The 16,897-nt window shown below is 53.0% G+C and overlaps 7 protein-coding genes across 7 annotated transcripts; 2 read left to right on the top strand and 5 right to left on the bottom strand.

Moving 5' to 3' along the window:
- Window positions 1–533: 533 nt before the first annotated feature.
- SEPMUDRAFT_149444 (uncharacterized protein) lies at window positions 534–4,566 on the bottom strand. The gene is made up of 7 exons (XM_016905553.1): window positions 4,508–4,566; window positions 2,741–4,453; window positions 2,483–2,576; window positions 1,933–2,285; window positions 1,375–1,881; window positions 1,102–1,318; window positions 534–1,027 (listed from the first exon to the last, which is right to left on the bottom strand). The coding sequence occupies exons 2-7, from the start codon at window positions 4,405–4,407 to the stop codon at window positions 833–835; spliced, it is 3,033 nt and encodes a 1,010-aa protein (XP_016761025.1). The 5' UTR covers window positions 4,408–4,453; window positions 4,508–4,566; the 3' UTR covers window positions 534–832.
- A 270-nt stretch (window positions 4,567–4,836) lies between these two features.
- On the bottom strand, window positions 4,837–6,687 carry SEPMUDRAFT_149443 (Creatinase/aminopeptidase). Its single transcript, XM_016905552.1, has 5 exons — window positions 6,601–6,687; window positions 6,514–6,538; window positions 6,399–6,457; window positions 5,431–6,348; window positions 4,837–5,360 (listed from the first exon to the last, which is right to left on the bottom strand). Exons 1-5 carry the CDS (start codon window positions 6,617–6,619, stop codon window positions 5,107–5,109), a joined length of 1,275 nt encoding a protein of 424 aa, XP_016761024.1. The 5' UTR covers window positions 6,620–6,687; the 3' UTR covers window positions 4,837–5,106.
- Window positions 6,688–7,558: 871 nt separating this feature from the next.
- SEPMUDRAFT_149441 (glycosyltransferase family 20 protein) lies at window positions 7,559–11,243 on the top strand. Its single transcript, XM_016905551.1, has 4 exons — window positions 7,559–7,824; window positions 8,035–8,498; window positions 8,550–10,776; window positions 10,840–11,243. The coding sequence occupies exons 2-4, from the start codon at window positions 8,076–8,078 to the stop codon at window positions 11,058–11,060; spliced, it is 2,871 nt and encodes a 956-aa protein (XP_016761023.1). The 5' UTR covers window positions 7,559–7,824; window positions 8,035–8,075; the 3' UTR covers window positions 11,061–11,243.
- Window positions 11,244–11,498: 255 nt separating this feature from the next.
- SEPMUDRAFT_149440 (uncharacterized protein) lies at window positions 11,499–13,758 on the top strand. The gene has a single exon (XM_016905550.1). The coding sequence runs from the start codon at window positions 11,516–11,518 to the stop codon at window positions 13,580–13,582; it is 2,067 nt and encodes a 688-aa protein (XP_016761022.1). The 5' UTR covers window positions 11,499–11,515; the 3' UTR covers window positions 13,583–13,758.
- A 299-nt stretch (window positions 13,759–14,057) lies between these two features.
- Window positions 14,058–15,227, bottom strand: SEPMUDRAFT_125976 (uncharacterized protein). The gene has a single exon (XM_016902026.1). It carries the CDS (start codon window positions 15,056–15,058, stop codon window positions 14,846–14,848), a length of 213 nt encoding a protein of 70 aa, XP_016761021.1. The 5' UTR covers window positions 15,059–15,227; the 3' UTR covers window positions 14,058–14,845.
- A 32-nt stretch (window positions 15,228–15,259) lies between these two features.
- SEPMUDRAFT_86316 (uncharacterized protein) lies at window positions 15,260–15,932 on the bottom strand (the record flags this gene model as incomplete). Its single annotated transcript, XM_016910410.1, has 1 exon — window positions 15,260–15,932. A coding segment is annotated over one exon (302 nt), but the record flags the coding sequence as incomplete, so codon positions are not given.
- On the bottom strand, window positions 15,376–15,555 carry SEPMUDRAFT_16163 (uncharacterized protein; the record flags this gene model as incomplete). Its single annotated transcript, XM_016907948.1, has 1 exon — window positions 15,376–15,555. A coding segment is annotated over one exon (180 nt), but the record flags the coding sequence as incomplete, so codon positions are not given.
- Window positions 15,933–16,897: the final 965 nt, after the last annotated feature.

Genomic DNA, 16,897 nt, shown 5'->3' with positions numbered 1-16,897 from the left:
AGAGAGAGAGAGAGAGAGAGAGAGGTCAGTAATATATACAAACTTGATACTTACCTTACCTACCCACTGACTGATACTATGTAACAAGAAGGAAAAGAAAGTATAATGTAGGTATGTGAGGTAAAATTGAAAGAATCAATACTACCCACCATCATACAATAAAAAAAGGAAACCCCCCCTTCCTTCCCCCCGGGCGCGCGGTTGAATACAGGTAGGTATTTATTACTTGTAACCACCCAAGGTAGAATACGAACGATTTGTTCCAGAGAGAGGGTAAGGTATAATATTACAACCGTCATAATACCTACCTTAGTCGACTAGATACCTACCTAGGTACCCAACCAACCCTTGGCAAGGGCCGAGTTTGGATAAGGTAGGCGGTAGGTAAGGTCAGGTAGGTAGAAGTTTGGTTGGAGCTCTGATGGTCTTTTCTTTTCTCTTTTTTGGGGCTTGTCCAACATAGTAGAAAGTCATCCACCCTTAAGAAGTAGTCAGTCACAGCTGCTGTAGAAATTGGGAATCGCCTGGGACGAGAATATTTATTATTCATATTTCTGTTCGCCCCCGTTCAATCTATTGAGAATCCCCAGTGGGGGGACGGTTCGAAAATGCCTGGTTGTCCATACTGCTCTGATCTCAAATGTCCTCCTCTCATCCCCTTGACCGCCGTGCCGCTTCATACGCGCAGCACTCTCGTCAATGGGGGACAAGCAAGTTGGACTTGGTCGAGGTGCGACCGTCATTATCCCCAGACAAAGCTGAGCAGCCATTGGCGCCACGCGCCCTAGCCTTCTCTCGTAACAGTTCCATCTCAGTCTAGACATGTAACACTTCAAGTCTTGCTGTTGTCCAGCTTCCTGCGTATGAGCTCTTGCAACATACGCAGCTCTTTCCGTTGCTCTGCGCTGAGCTCGGCAGTCTGTTCGCTCGCTGGCGGTGATGGTGGCGCGGCCGAAGACGTGGTCTTGGTCTTCTCGGCGTCCTCCGCGGCCATCATCTCCATCACAACCACAGATGGAGCTTCGGCCTGTGGGCAATGTAATTAGTACCACTCACTGCCGACGTCACGTCGCCAAGTAGCAAGGGGCAGTGTAGACTTACAATCAGTGCGCCGACCAAATTCTCCACCTGGTCCTCGCCCAAGTCGAGATCCTGATGATCGCTAGCAAATTGAGCGAGGTTGAGGGCGAGCTGTTTCTCGTTGAAGGGGCGTTTCGCAAAGTTGGCTTGCTCCAGGGCGCTCGGCACGACGGTGGGGGCGACTTGTATCGCAAATCGCTGATGTGCACGCTCGTCACGAAGTTGCTGTATGCGGGTACTGTGTGGACGTTAGCACCTTGCTGCTCACTAGTAGCAACAGATCTGTGGACATACTGTTTGATCTTGTCAATGAAGTCAAGCTTGATACCAGTGGCTGGCAGCCTGTAGACCTTGTTGTCTTCTTCGTGATCATAAAATTCCGAGTCGGACCCGTCAGATTGATCGTCGAGCACTTCAATGATACCATTGTTGCGGTGCCCTCGGCTGAGAGCTGTCTCGGCAACGACCGGATTCTTCGGCTTCCGAACATGGATCTGGCGGCTCGTGGCTCGGTTCAAGGACGAAACATCAACTTGACGCAGAGCCTGATCAATATGAAGCGGACACATCCAGTCGTGGACCTTCTTGCCATCTTTATTGAGGGCAGGAGGATTCGCCAGCGGAGGACTCAGGCAATCCAGATGCCAGTGCTGGTTGCAGTGGTCGCAGGTCACAATGGCACGTTTCGCGCCACCAATTTGGTGTGATGAATGTCCGCACTGATAGCAGAGCACGATGTTGCCTTTGCCGTCACGTATTTTGTAGTAGTCGGGCTGGTCGTCTGAGTAGCCTGGCCGGCTTCTGCGAGAATGATGTCAGCTCTGATATTTCCATCGACAAGAATGAACTTACCTTGTGGGCTTGCCACTGACAGCATCCATGAAGGACCCGTTCCTGTCAGCGCCTGTACCATCGTAAAAGTTCTTGATGTAGGCTGGCAGCTCAAAGTTCTTCGGGTTGGCCTTTTTCAGTTTGGATAGGAGTGGTCCGAACAGCCCCGTCGAGTCTTTCTTCTCTGGAGACTCGGCAACGAGCGGTTTTTTAGACACGCAGATGTAGCAGTACCACGGCTCGTTCAGTTCTTTCGCTTCGTCGCTGATGGGCGGATCAAGACATGTAAAGTGGAATGATCTGTCACAGCCGTCGCAGCACAGAAGAAAGCCATTGCCGCGACAAGCCGAACAAAAGTCGTTGTTCTCGGAACGCTGTGAGTCTGGCGTCAGAAGATGGTTCTGGTCGATTGCGTTACTGTATGCAAGTTGCATACAGCGTGAAGAGCGCGGCGGAAGTTGCCGCTGAGGGAGATGCATGGAGTGTGTAATGGTGTCGTTGGTGTGGGAGAGTGTTGACTCGAAGCGAAGGACGAGGGGGGATTAGCGCGATGCCTTGCGCGTTGTCTTACCGTTTCATTGTCATCATCCCCGATTGGACTGTCGATTCCTGCGCCACCAACGCCAGGCATGCCACGGTTGGCCGCCAGATGTCGCTTTTCCGGCCTGATGAGAGTGGATTGTCAGCTGTTGCTTTTCAAGTTCTGTTTCGCGATGCTTTCCCAAGTCTCGCACTGTCCGAACGCGTTCCAGCATCCAGACACGTGACCTGGGACGACCCTTGCGTCGTAATCATGTGCTTACGCGCTGAGAAAGGAAGGATAACTTACGATTGCTTGGTCTTCGCTCTCTTCCCCGGTGGCTTGGGTAGTGGCCTGCCGAGCTTGGGTGTGTTCTGTCGTGAATTCGCGGGCGACATGTCAGACAATGGTGAGTCAAGATCCGTGGAGACCGCACGGCCTCCTCGCACGCTGGCAGCTCGAGTTCCATGCGATTCCGGCTTCGTCGAGGGCGGTGCGAGAGCACTCTCCCTCATCCGTTGCACGCGTGACCGTGGCTGAGATAGTGCAGGCCGAACGCTGCTCTCTTGGTACTCGTAATCTCGAGCAAGACCTTCGCTGAGCTTTTGTTTCTTAGCGGCAAGAGCGCGATCCTGCTCGCTCTCCAATTCTGCATCCGCTGACGACCGTTTGTTCGAGGCGGGCGGAACTGTCAAGCTACCTCGTTCTGCAGCATGATCTGGGCCTTGGACGCCATTGACACGAGCAGTTGGACCAGCAAAGCCGCTGCCCGAAGGAGGCGGCGTGTTGAGCTCCTCGCCATCATCCTCATTCGAAGTAAGCGATGTGAGAGACGAGTCGCTACCTGCACTGCCGGAGCGCTTTCTTGGTGAGAGTGACATCTTGCCGTTGCCAGAGCGATGGCGATTGGAATCTTTGGCTGGTGACTTGACTTTGAGGGAGATTTTGGGTCTTGTAGGTTCAAGTCGTTCAGTTGATGGTATTGCAGAAGGTCCCGAAGCAAACGAGGTCGGTGCAGGTGGCAGAGTCAAATTCTTCGTGGGAAGTTGTGTCAATGGTGTCAATTGTCCAGCCTCTCCATTATTTCCTATTGTTGCCGCTTGTTGCCGCGCCTTGTGCTTGGCATCCTTCAGTTTCCTTTTTGCAGCTCGGACATAGTCTTGGAACTCCTGGTTCTGCTCCGCTGTAGCATTCTGCGTGAGGATGGCCTCGAGAAGTTCGCGCAGTCTCTTATCGTGAAGGCTTTGCACGTATATCTCGTTGACCGCATCAGCAAGATCGGGTTTGCCAACCTCGACGGCACGTGCTTTCGCAGCCTCGACAACACGCCTCAGTTTGGCGCCATCGTATTCAAACTGTGCTACGCGAGCCTTGCCAGCGGCTTTCTTCTTTGTCGCGCCAGCAGAGGGAGGAGCAGGTGCAGGTGGTGCGGACTCTGAGGGTTCGCTTTTCCGTTTCACGGCTCGTGGGCGCGCAGAACGCTCCTTCTTCTTACCATTCTTCGTAGGCGCGTAGTCGTCGTCCTTCTCGTCATCAATAATGATTGACTGCGTGGGCTGTGGCTCTACAGGAAGTGGTGTTGTCGCCCCTGGCGCTGGTGTGCCCTCAGGAGTGCTGAGAGCCTCCCCTCCAACAGCGGCAGAGCTGCGCCCTAGCACTGACTTTCGCGATCCATCTCCTCCTCCCCCTCCTCCCACTCCCACTCCCACTCCTCCTCCTCCTCCTGCTCCTCCTTTCACTCGCTGCTTCAACTTGGCGCTGGGAAGCTCGCCCAAAGGCTGCATGTGTTCTAGCACTCCGTACGCCGATGCGCCATGGTCTTCATATGACGCCTTCTTCGCCAGTGAAGGCTCCACCCATCGGTCCATAAAGGTCTTCTCTTTCGACAGGTCCTTGGGCACAGCTTTGCTCGAACTCCCGCCGCTGCGTTGTGCTGATATATTGCGCTCGGCTTGAGGAGTGGTAGTGCCTGGCATTGTTTGCGCGAGCGGTGCACGAGAAGGGGATGGACGGCCGTCGCCTCTGTGCACAGGTTAGCCATAGCCAATATAATGCGCACGCGTTCAAATGTATTACCCAGGACGATGCTAGCCTGTGCAGGCGTAGGCGAAGTGTTGCAAAGCACACTACGCGAGGGTATGCGCGTGGTCTATACGTAGGTCTATAGATCTAGAAGTCGAGGTTCGCCTGTGCTCCTTGATTCCGCTCAAGCTTCGACGATCTCAAAACCACTGGAACACGCAACATCCAAGGTACTGTACCTACTTTCCCAGCAGTATCCGGTAATCAATACAACCTCCGGCCTGATATTTCATCATCTAACGTTTCAAAGGTTTTCCAGCTTGTATCGTAGTTGGGATTTCTGAACATGTATGCGATTGATAGGACTACAAGACGTTGGGACAGAGGATCAGGTGTACACGACATCAGAACCCTTTCGGTATTAGGCTGGACGCCAATACTATCTGACCTACTCACTCTGGATGGATAACGGAGAGAGTCGTGTATGACTCCTACTGCTTGTCTCCCCCAAAGATCTGTTCCATGATTTAGGACTAGGTGGTACGCCTTCGCCACAGCAGAGAGCTTGCCACAAGGGGCGAAATCTAATGCCGTGCAGCATGCCGGTAGGCCACTCATCACCTACGAAGAGGTGTCTGTCATTAGCGTGATTTTTACTCATCATCGTCGCTGTCCTCCTCCTCCTCCTCGTCGGAGTCCTCCTCCACCTCCTCGGCAGCCTTTGGTGCGGCTTTCTTAGCCTTCTTCTTCTTGGACTTGGGCTTCTTTGCTTTTGTGCTATTCTTGTTCAGAGGCAGCTCTAGGATCTTGAGAATCTCTTCATCGGTGATCTTCTTATCAGACTTCCATTGGGAGAGGTCCGGAGTTGGCGGCGCCGAAAGCTTTTGCACGCCGTTCTTCGTGATGGCTGCGGTGCGTTAGCAGTTGGACGTCAAGATTTGGACCCTCTCATGTCGAATGCTCATCCCATCACTTACCGATAGTTTCGAAAAGACGGCTGACTGGCTCGCCGTCTGTCGAGCCAACAACTTCGTACGCTCGGACGACACCCCCTCGGACGCACTCAATCACGCCCACCTTGCCATCCTTTTCGCTTTCGAGCTGTCGCAAGCTGAATGGGAACGTGCCAAACCTCTTCTGAATCTCAGAGAGCGTGGCTCTTGAACTTGGGCGCTTCAAGCCATAAGTGGTCTTGGTTCGTCGGTGAAGTGTCGTTCTCTTGGGCAACGTCTTGACCTTGCCGGTGCCAGTGCTGACACCAATTTCAAGACCCCAAACTTCTCCGACTTCGGCAAGACCTTCGCCCTTCACTCCCTCGCCTGGACCCAAAATGATCTTCTTCGCGCCCTCGATCTCATTACGGTCAAACAGCCAGCAGGTTGTATTCTCGACCAGGTTGCAATCGTAGCTCTTGACAACCTTCTCGAGCAGTTGCGTAATCTTTGCCTGGCTGTATGGCTTTTGTGACTGCGCCTTCTTCTGCTCTTCTTCGGTACCAGACGCAATCAGTCCTGGGGGCGCGACTAAGCGGAGGAGAAGCTCGTTGGCGTAGTATGTTGCGAGTGCCAGATCTGCCTCTCGTCCCGACAATGTCTTCTCGGAGTCGCCCTTCGCACGCACGAAGACTGTGTCACAGACTATCGCACCGAAACCATCAATTTGGGCACCGAGCTGAATCTTGATCGGTTCGCCAGCCTGTAGCGTTGTCTCGGCCTCCTCGGTGTCTGACACGAGTGGAGTGTAGGGTGTGACATAGCTGCTCGGCGAGATTGTTACCGGGTGTGAGATGCCCTTCGCGATCTTCTTGCCCTTGTAGACTTTTGCGACCTCCTCATCTAGAAGCTTGTCACCGCGCTGGCAAATGTCCACAATCTTTGCTCCTTCAGTGATCCATCCTGGGCCGTGTCAACTTGGTGTGCTCGAAGGAGTTGTTGTCGAAACTGACCTGAAACGGCCTCGAGGACTTTCTGTCCGATCTGGGCAGCGGTCTTGTACTTGGTGAGACTGCACATATGTCAGTGGTGTTTGACGGGGTGCGTTTTCGAGCCAAGAGCGCTCACGTATCAGGGTTGTTGAGCGAATAGTCTGCAGCACCAGTCAGTCATTGGCGTGTGAGTTGTGCGTGCTTCTCTAGACAGGCCACTCACCGACAACTGCTTCTGCCATGGTGAAGATGGGGGTGTTGGTCGAGTGTTGGGGGGCGCGGTCTCAGTGGTTGTCAGTTGTGTCAAAACAGAGAAACGGAAACTCTCGTTGTTGTTTCCAGCTTCGAAAATGCGAACCCCTCCCTCGTTGCTCGTCCAGCTTGGCACTGGCTGCCAGTTGCCCCACTACCACTATAGATGTACCTATGAAACCACATGTCTGCTGGCCAGCACCGTCAGATGGGCAAGCAGGAGGCGGTCAACGGGCTGATCTACGGGTCTAGCAACGTCTCTGCTACTGTATTATCGAGACGCGTGACAGAGCACACGAAGGAGACTGCTTGCTTGTATATCCGATCATCTGAAAAGACCACGGTCTGAAAGGAGACTTAGGAGAGGATATCGATGATTATCGACAGAGGACTACCTACCACCTACCGCGACGAAGGCGCCGGGGACAGCCGGTGAATATCGGGGGGGCACTGGAAGGTGATAAGATCTATCATCTATGTCGTAATACTGTGATCAAAGCCGTCTCGGGCGACTAAGGATACCAGTAGCCACCTTGGGCTGTCGCACCCCCTTACGCGGCATGGAGAGACGGTGGTCAAGTAGGTAGACTCGAAAGACTGAAACCAGCCTGAGGCATCTCCGGGCAAATCACGAGACACTGATGGTACAGTGTGCAGCAAATACTTTGGGCGAAAACTGTCGTCTGTTGCCCGTTGCCTGTTCCATGACGGTGAGGAGATGTAGTGGCGCGTCTTCGCAATCATCAAATGGATGTCATTGTACCTGAGATTGTGTGTTATTACCTGGTAGTGACTTACCTCCTAGGCTCCGCTCCTAGCTGGCAGAACTAGGCGACGCCCTTCGGTCCGATCCACGAAACCTTCTTTGGTTCCTGCCTTCTCTGCGACCTTCGACTCCCACTCGCGTGCCATCCTCACGAGAAGAATCGGGAAAGTGCTACCGTGCGTACCTTCTGCTTCATGGACCTTCCATTGACCTTCTGAATGCTTCTTTTCTCGCTTACGCCCGATCCTCCCGCGTCGTCAGCTCTTCGGCCTCTTCTGGGAATCACCTGATCACTTGTTCTCAGGTTGTGCAACTGCCCGGTGCGCCGCATCAGTCTCCCAGCGCAGGGCAGCCAATTGCCGCTTCCAGAAGAATCTCGACGTCGACAGTCGACTTCGCCCGATTGCTGTCCAGGCGGCAGGCATCACTGTGAGTTTGGCCCTTCCTTCTCTACGACAACAAACCTTCCCTATCCTGCACTAATATCACGCTTGCTCTTGCTCTTGCTCTTGCTCTGGAATGGGCGGGAATTCCCTGTACCTACCGTTTCGCTGGAGCTTGCCAATGTCATCCTGTGCCTACGGGCGGTGCCGATCATTGTCCACGACTCAGCAGTCTTACTGACTTCTGGCTATGCAGTGGGAGCATCCTGAGCCAGATTCTTGCATCGGGACTGGCAGATGTCGAACAGCAATCATGCCTCCGCCGAAAGGCTGGATACCAATCTCCCAGCTCACCTGCGCGAGGACATCACTAGCATTCCGGTGACCCCTTCAGAGGAGTCCTACTCCCGCCCAAGCACGGGCTCTGGTCATCCGCCACGCCATATTCTCGAAGCCGTTGGTGCCGACAGACCACAGGAGTATTTTGCAGATCGAGCGGGTTCAGCCAACGCACCTCGTGGCGCTCACCAAGCCGCAACTGGAGCGAGGACTGGTGAAGACCTTCTCCGTCGCTTGAGTCTCACGGGATCACAGTCAAAGCCCGATCTTGGTGGCATCGATCCCCGTACAGCCCATCCGGGACTGGGATTGAGTGGCAACATCATTAGTGCGACCTTCGCTGTACCATACAAGGTGGGCTATACTGCCTCGGGAGAATGGGTAAGTAGCACTGCTGGGCTGTGTTCTGGATGGGGGCTGACACAGGTGCAGGAACTCAAATCGCGGAGAGGAACCTCCGCCCTCTTTGACTCGTTTTCGTGGCTCGCGTCCGAGGAATCTCCCTGGAAACACACTCTCGTAGGCTGGACCGGAGAGATCGATCGCGTGTTCCATCGCAAAGATGACGATCATTCTGCAGGGACAAACGGCATTACTTCGATGGACTCAATCCCGCTCAATAAGCAGTCCGCACCGATACCCGTCCACCGGGGCGACAAAGCACCGCAGCCCACGGACGTAGCGGAACTTCATGTGCCTCTGGCAGATCGACGGAAACTCGAAAAGAAGCTCGAAATGGCCGCTGGTGGCCACGTCTCTCCTGTCTGGCTCTGGGACGAAATCGATAAGGAGGAAGTCGCAACTTTCCGCGATCAGTCACGTTGGAGACGCTATGCAGAACACGAATTGTTCACACTTTTTCACTACAAGCAAAACGAACCAAGTGATGGCCGAGATCTCCGCAAGACCTGGGCTGACTACTACCTGTTGAACAAAGCGTTTGCGGAAGCGATTATTAACGTGTACACGCCCGGCGACATCATTCTCATTCACGACTATCATCTTCTCCTTCTACCCAGCTTACTCAGACAGCGTCTGCCAAATGTTTACATTGGCTTCTTCTTGCACGTGCCCTTCCCAAGTAGCGAGTATTACAGGTGTTTGACTCGCCGCAAAGAAATACTGGAGGGCGTTCTCGGCTCGAACATGATCGGTTTCCAAGCATACAGCTATGCCCGTCATTTCTCTTCATGCTGTACGCGGATTCTTGGATTCGACTCCTCTTCCGCCGGTGTCGACGCTTATGGAGCGCATGTCCCGGTCGATGTCTTCCCTATTGGCATAAATGCAGAGGCAACTATCAAGACTGCGTTCGAATCTCCGGATGTGGACCTCAAGATGCAATCTCTCCGCGAACAGTACCAGGGCAAGCAGATCATCGTCGGCCGTGACCGCTTGGACACAGTCCGAGGTGTGGCTCAGAAGCTCCAGGCTTTTGAGATTTTCCTGGAGCGACATCCAGACATGCACGACAAAGTCGTCCTCATCCAGGTCACGAGCCCCACTAGTATTGAGGATCGCGATGACAAGGGTGATAAAACGGCGAACAAGATATCAGAACTTGTTGCTAGAATCAACGGCACATACGGCTCCTTGAGCTTCACACCGGTTCAGCACTATCCCCAATACTTGTCAGAAGACGAGTACTTTGCGCTCCTTCGCATTGCAGACCTCGGTCTGATCACGAGTGTTCGCGATGGCATGAACACTACTGCCCTCGAATACGTTGCCTGCCAGCGCGACTTCCACGGGCCCCTGATTATTTCCGAGTTTTCCGGTACTGCCGGTTGCCTCGCTGATGCGATTCATATCAACCCCTGGGACCTTGGCGGGACAGCAGACGAGATTTACGCGGCACTTCAAATGGGCGAGGCTGAGAAGAGACAACAGCATCAACTACTCTACCAGCACGTGACACAGAACACGGTGCAACACTGGACCACCAGTTATATCAAACGTCTCCTCACCAATCTCGCGTCCTACGACCAGTCGTTTGCCACGCCTGTCCTGGATCGTGCGAAGCTGCTGCAGCAATATCGCAACTCCACTCGCCGCCTCTTCATGTTCGACTATGATGGCACGCTTACGCCTATCGTGCGCGATCCGAACGCCGCGATACCATCGGATAAAGTCATTCGATCACTGAAGACGCTCGCGTCGGACCCGTTGAATCAAGTGTGGATTATCAGTGGACGTGACCAAGCATTCCTTGACGAGTGGATGGGGCACATTTCCGAGCTTGGCCTCTCTGCTGAGCATGGGTCTTTCATGCGGCCCCCGAATTCGAGTGAGTGGGAGAATCTAACGGTGACGTTGGATATGTCATGGCAAAGCGAGGTCATGCGTGTCTTCAATCACTACTCGGAGCGGACGCAGGGCAGCTTTATCGAACGCAAGAAGATCGCCTTGACCTGGCACTACCGACGCGCTGACCCAGAGTATGGAGCGTTCATGGCGCGGGAATGTCAGAAGCATCTGCAGAACACGGTGGCGAAGGAGTGGGAAGTGGAGGTCATGACTGGCAAGGCTAATCTGGAAGTGCGCCCACGCTTTGTGAACAAGGGCGAGATTGCCAAGCGATTAGTCCGCGAGTATGGTGAAGCCACGCACGAGGCACCGGACTTTGTTCTGTGCGCCGGCGATGACTTCACAGATGAAGGTGAGAATGGACGGGCCCGTGCAGAGGTCGTGCACGTGTGGATCAAGGCTAACTCTGCAATAGACATGTTCCGCACACTCCGTCAATCCAAGTTGCCTGAAGGCCACCGCTTCGCCGTCACGGTCGGTGCTAAAACCAAGCAGACACTCGCTTCGTGGCATCTTCTGGAGCCCTCGGACGTGATTTCCTGCATTGGGCTGTTGAATGGCAGTGTCGATGCTGGTAATGCGGGCGCTGTGGCGGCTGTTGACGGCGCCATCCCGGATTCGAGGCCTGTCTTGTAATGACGATGTTCAACAGGAGGTTCATGTAGGGAGTCGAGGCGGGAAGAAATGGCAACTTCGAATACATACCTTAACGGTGGAATACGATTGTTAGACGCGTCGCACGCATAGATAGAGAGAACGAGTAGACGATGTGCCCGACAGACAGGACCAGACAGACTTGGAATGCCCTCTCCTTTCCTGCCTCCCTCAAATTCAATGCATCCACGTGTGACTGACTACATGTAGTGTACTTTTCAGATATGGTAAGTGACCTCAAGGGAGTGGAGAGCATGCCACGCTCACGAATGAGGAATAGCGTGCCAAGGCAAGATGGCTTCGGGTACCTGGTTGCCTGGTAGCTGTAGAGTGTAGACCTCCGACGCTCAAAGCCTCCCGTCGTTCACCACAGCTACGGTTCTACCTCCTACATGTAGTTGCCTGGAGGTGGAGATATCAACCAGCTTCACATCCTCATGCAATGCCGGCGAATTGCGTGGCGCGCAGCATGTCGAGCCAGCAATGCCTACAGTCCGTCGCTGGCTCTACGAGCAGCATTTGGCATCGCTGCAACACGAAAAAGCGAAGATGAACGCACTGCATCATCGTGGGAGGCAACAGAATGGGGAGAGATGACACTTAACGGGACACGTATTCCGGAAGGAGACCAGAAGGCCACTGTCAAAGCGGTCGCGCCCGGTCCAGGCCATGGCAAGAGCAAGAAGATCGTACAAGAAGGTATCGGACATTGCGAACAGCGATTGCAGGCCGAGGAGGCTCACACGCAGACGCATACTCGACATGGCCAGGAGGAGAAGGACGAGGAGAAGGACGAGGAGAAGGACGAGGACGAGAAGAAGGACAGCACGGCAACCGTGGAGTCTCTCTCTTTCATGGAAGAACGCGACAGAAGCAAACGCCTTGCGACTCGCATGTTGGCTCATGCTGCTGATAGGCTTGCCAATGGTAACTGTATGTATTCTTTGTCGGATCCCAGGGTCTGGTTTCGATGTCACCGTGGCGAAAGATTTCTAGACGCAGAGAGCTGGAAGCCCCATATTAGCAAGCTAGCCACATTACGTCGCGAACTGCATCACGAGAAGAGCGACCACAGCGCGATTTCGGCACTGGATCAACAGACCCGAATGCTCGCCTTTGATTACGCTCCTATGGTCATCTTGCCTCGTGCGCCTACTGCTGAGCAAGGTGCGCTTCCTCCAGCACCGTGGGAAGTGCAGCCGAAAGAACTGCGGCTCTCCCGAACAAGTGGCGACGGAAACGCCGTCAATTGGCTGAATATTGAGATTTCACGGTTCGTCGAGTTCATGAAACCGACGCCAGTGGAACGCATTGCGCGGCAGGCGGCCACGGAACAAGTCCGAAAATTCATCCATGAAAGCTTGTCACCTCCTGTGCAGGCTTTCACGAGCCTCGAGGTTCATGGTTCTGAGAGGAATGGTCTTGCAATGGCAACATCCGATGTCGACCTTCGCATATGGGCAACAGACGGGAAGACAACCAGGAAACCACCGTTCGAGTATTCAAAAAGGATGTACAGCCGTATGGGCCACATATACAAGGCCTTGCGCAAGGAGCCACAGTACTTCAGCACGGTCACGCTTCGTGACAGCTTCCACCCCATCATCAACTTTCATCACAAGCCTTCCGGCCTCGATTTCCAGATCGTGGCGACAAGCTCCTCGAAACCTCAGGAAGAAGCTACTCGTAGCTACCTCGCTCAGATTCCCTACCTCTACGATCTCTTCGTGGTCATGCGCACCTTTTTCGAAGTCAGGGGCCTTCTATCCGTCCATAATGGAGGCATTGGCTCGTATGGCTGCTTCGTAATGCTTCTGCCTCCGCAACTGCGGCCGCGGTCGGACTCCATTCCAACTTCTGTGCATGACGGCACGAAGACAGTTGGCCTGCTGCGTCGCTTTCTCGCATACTACGATCCGAGAAAGACAATCAATCCCGCCGAACACGGTGTATCCTGCTTTCCACGTCAGAGGTTCAAGAAACACGATCCTCAGCCACAGTTCAACCGCTACATGGCCTCAACACAACGTAGAGGTGACCAAGTGCGGGCCGCGCAATGGCGTCTGTGTCAACGCAATGAACACCAGCCCTACCTGTTGACCCTGCAAGACCCTGCAAATCCTAGCAATGACCTAGGGTCACGGACGCATGCCATCAAACATATACTGGGGACCATGATCCGGACCCAAGTACTTCTCAAGCAGTGGGTCCACAAGATGACCGCAGCGGAAGATCCTACTCGGGCGTATGAACCGTTTCTGACACATATCGTTGGACGTCCAGATCTCTTGGATCAGCGTCAGCGAGAACTTCTCCATGACTATGGAAGATCGGTCCTCGCGAATGGCGGCGAGTCGTCTCCGCACGACAGCAACACGCAGGAGCAAAGTGACCGTGCTGAGGTTGCATCAGGTGATCCTGAAAGCGCAGCACCGCTCGTGCGAAAGCATGATGCAGGCATGCGCGTGAGAAGAGTGCTTGCTACGGATCGAAGATTGGACTGACCAAACATTTCACACGAGGCGATGAGTGATGAAGTTTCGCACAAATCAAACTCTAGCAACGGAGTTGTATCATCACCATTAGGTGTATCTTCCCATTCTATTTTTTACTCTCCTCATCCAAGCCAAGCCCATCCATTGTCAGTAACCTCAACTCTCTCATCGATGGTCAATTTTCACCCCATCGGATACCTACATTTTGTTCAATCATGGGTCATATGCCAGTCATATGTTCATATGTTCACAAGGTATGTAACATGTATCCTTTAATATCAATGCCAAGTTTTCTGTCTGTACAGTTGTACATTTTATATCAAACCAATAAATGCCTGCAGGTAAGATGATGTGAACTTTCTCTATGTGATGGGTCATTCATCGCACACATAGCCGGAAAAAAAAAGAAGCGAGCTTTGGACAGACAGTATGGTTTCGTAGATTTGTGACAAAAAAAAAGAAAAGAAAAGAAAATGCCTTTTTTGGGATTCATAATCACCGACGCGGGCGACGCATTGATTGATCATCCCTCATTCATCGCACATACACGCATTCTCTCTCTCTCTCTCTCTCTCTCCTATTCGAGCCATCACTCAACGAAATGAGAGTAACCCCAACCCCAACCCCAATCTCTTCTTCTTCTTCTTCCAACATCCTTCCTCCGCGACTTCCTTCTACTCATACTACCCTTTCTCCCCTCGTTTCTCTTGTGCACTTGCACTTGCACTTGAGTACAGCGGCGATAGTATCCATGTAGTGAGTGAGTGAGTGATCTCAAGCCCGTAGTCGATTCTCGATTCTCGATTCTCGCTCCTCCTTTTCCTCCTCCTCATGCAAAAGGAAGAAGAAAAGGGGCATGTGAAAATAACTCTTCTCTCAATCACATTGGTATCCAAAATTCCGCGCGGTGAAGACTGAAGGTAGAAAGAGAAAGTTCTTCCTTCCATGGGTAGGTAGGTAGGTACTTTGCGCGGTAACAAAGTTGCTTGCTTGCTTTCTTCCTTCCATTCTTTCTCGTATATGGATGGAAGTTTAATTCTTTCTCTTTCGCAAGTGAATATTTCCTTCCTTGTCCTTTCGGCTTGGAAGAAGGATGGATGGAAGTATATGGTAGGTAGTGACTTGAAGTTTTGGCGGAGGAGCAGCAGAGATGGAATGGATCCGGATCCATGGCGGTGATGTAAGGTGCCTAGGTAAAGTAGGTACCTTTGGTAGTAATGGGTGGCCAGTCCTCACTCAGTCCTGGGCATGCTTGCTTTTGCTTTGCTTGGCTCAAATCGGAGATGGCGCGCGCATGCGCTCAGACAGTGCACGGGGCTGCACCAGCAGTCTAGCATCAGCAGCACCTCTCATGGAGGGTAAATACCTTTTTCCGGTGGCAACTGAATGCATGCATGCATTGCCCTGCTGTGAAGGAGAAGAAAGTGCGTCATCATCTCTGCTCTGCACTTCTCCTGCTCTCTTGCTCTCTCTCTTTTCCCTCATATCTCTCACATTTCCTACTACGCAAATAATCTAGACATTCTCTTGTTCTTATTCGTACTCGCACTCCCATTGGCAGCAAACGGCGTCCCATTCGCAGGCATATAGCTATGATGAGCATTTCCATGGCCATTCGCAGGTGTATAGCTATTATTATCGACGCTTCCGAGACCAATCGCAGGGACATAATGATCATTATTGTTGCGATGGTGGTGGTGGTGGTGGTGGTTGTTGTTGATCATACTGTGACGATGATTGGTATTGGTATGATGCTGCTGCTGCTGCGGCTGCTGATGATGAGGCTGATGGTGATTGCTGGTGCTTCCAATACTGCTGGAGGAATTTGCACTACTGCTTCCTCCCGTGTTGTGGTTGTAGACGTATTCGCCATCGACGTATTGCGCTCCCGAGATGAAGGTGCTGCGTTTTTCTCGCCGGGTGTAGCGTTGCTCCAGCCGGCGGATTTCCATTTTTGCCTTGATTCTGTCGATGAGGCCCATGATGGTGACCGAGATGGAGGTAGGTACCTTTGGTAGGGGACTGTGATATCTTTTTTTTTCTTCTGTTGGTTTCCTTCAAGCGGGGAAAATTGATGCTGAATCCGGCAGCAGTAGTTGGAGAAGGGTTTGAGCGATGATGTGGTCACACGAGTAGCAGGCGTTTGGGTTTTTGAGCAATATCACTGCTTGGAGAGAGTAGAGGACTGTAATAAGGTCGGCAACGTCTGTGCAGTAGTCCGTGAGTGGGAGAGGACGATCGTCAGCGACCACGATTCGTGTCGCGTGGTACCCTAGTACGATGTCTCTAAGCTTGGCTGATGATGATGATGATGATGAGTCCCCGTTCCAGTATCTGCTGCTCGGGCCGACGGATCGTCAGTTTTGCACGACTGGTATAATAAAAGCTGGAGGGTGAGGGTGAGGGTGAGGGTGTGCACGGTGTGATATTGGAGAAGGGCACAAGACAAGGAGAGTCGGCCGAGGGAGAGGAGAGGAGGTTACCCTGATTATTTTAGCCTACACTCCCTACACAAGAACCGCTGCTCGTGGTCCACCTGGGGCGGGTTGGTACAGGTCCAAATGAACCAATGGCTTTCCCCAGTAAACTCTCGTCTCGCCTAGAGCTTCCAGCCAATATATCACAGGTATTGTCCCGTCACCCGTGCGGTTTCCCCGAGGCATTTTTCACCGTTCCGTAAAACCACAATAAAATCATACATACATCAGATGTGTTTCAATCTCTCTCTCTCTCGACCAACGCAAAATGAGCGTTGCGAGTGCTCGAATAACACGCGTATCACGCTGATATATCGAGACGGGCATCAACCAATCTGATATCATCATCATACCTCCTAGGCTCCGTACCAGCAGTCGGGTTGATGTCGGTCGAGAAGAAGAGTTTCAAAATTTGCCGTCCGAGCGTCGTGCACTGGTGAAGTCGCGCAAGCCGCACGAGCTCCCGTTGTGCGTGGGCCGTGGTTTGGTGGCAGATTTGTTTGCGGACCCTAGTTGCTAGTGGAGGTTGGAGGTAGTGTGCGCTCTCGTCAGGCTAGTTCTGCTTCTGGAAGGTTGTGAGAAAACGCGAATGGCTTGGGGAGTTTGACCGCCCACGACCAAGCGGATACTACCTCCTAGGTACTAGTGGCATCGGTTCGTGTTATGGATTGCACAGCCTGCGCGGGCTGAGTATCAAGATTGACCCTCGGAGAAGACCCTCGGAGAGTTTCGATCTGGCGACAGTCCGATGGCGATGAGAGGGTCTACCTTACTATTGCTGTCACAGAACCTGAGGGACCTGCATGATGAAACCATCGTGCGTACTTGTCCTGTATGGCCGGGATGG

Source organism: Sphaerulina musiva (assembly GCF_000320565.1).
Source record: "Sphaerulina musiva SO2202 unplaced genomic scaffold SEPMUscaffold_5, whole genome shotgun sequence".
NCBI classification, from domain to species: Eukaryota; Fungi; Ascomycota; class Dothideomycetes; order Mycosphaerellales; family Mycosphaerellaceae; genus Sphaerulina; species Sphaerulina musiva.
Note: the sequence above shows the minus strand (reverse complement) of the source record. Positions and strands in the feature narration are given on the sequence as shown.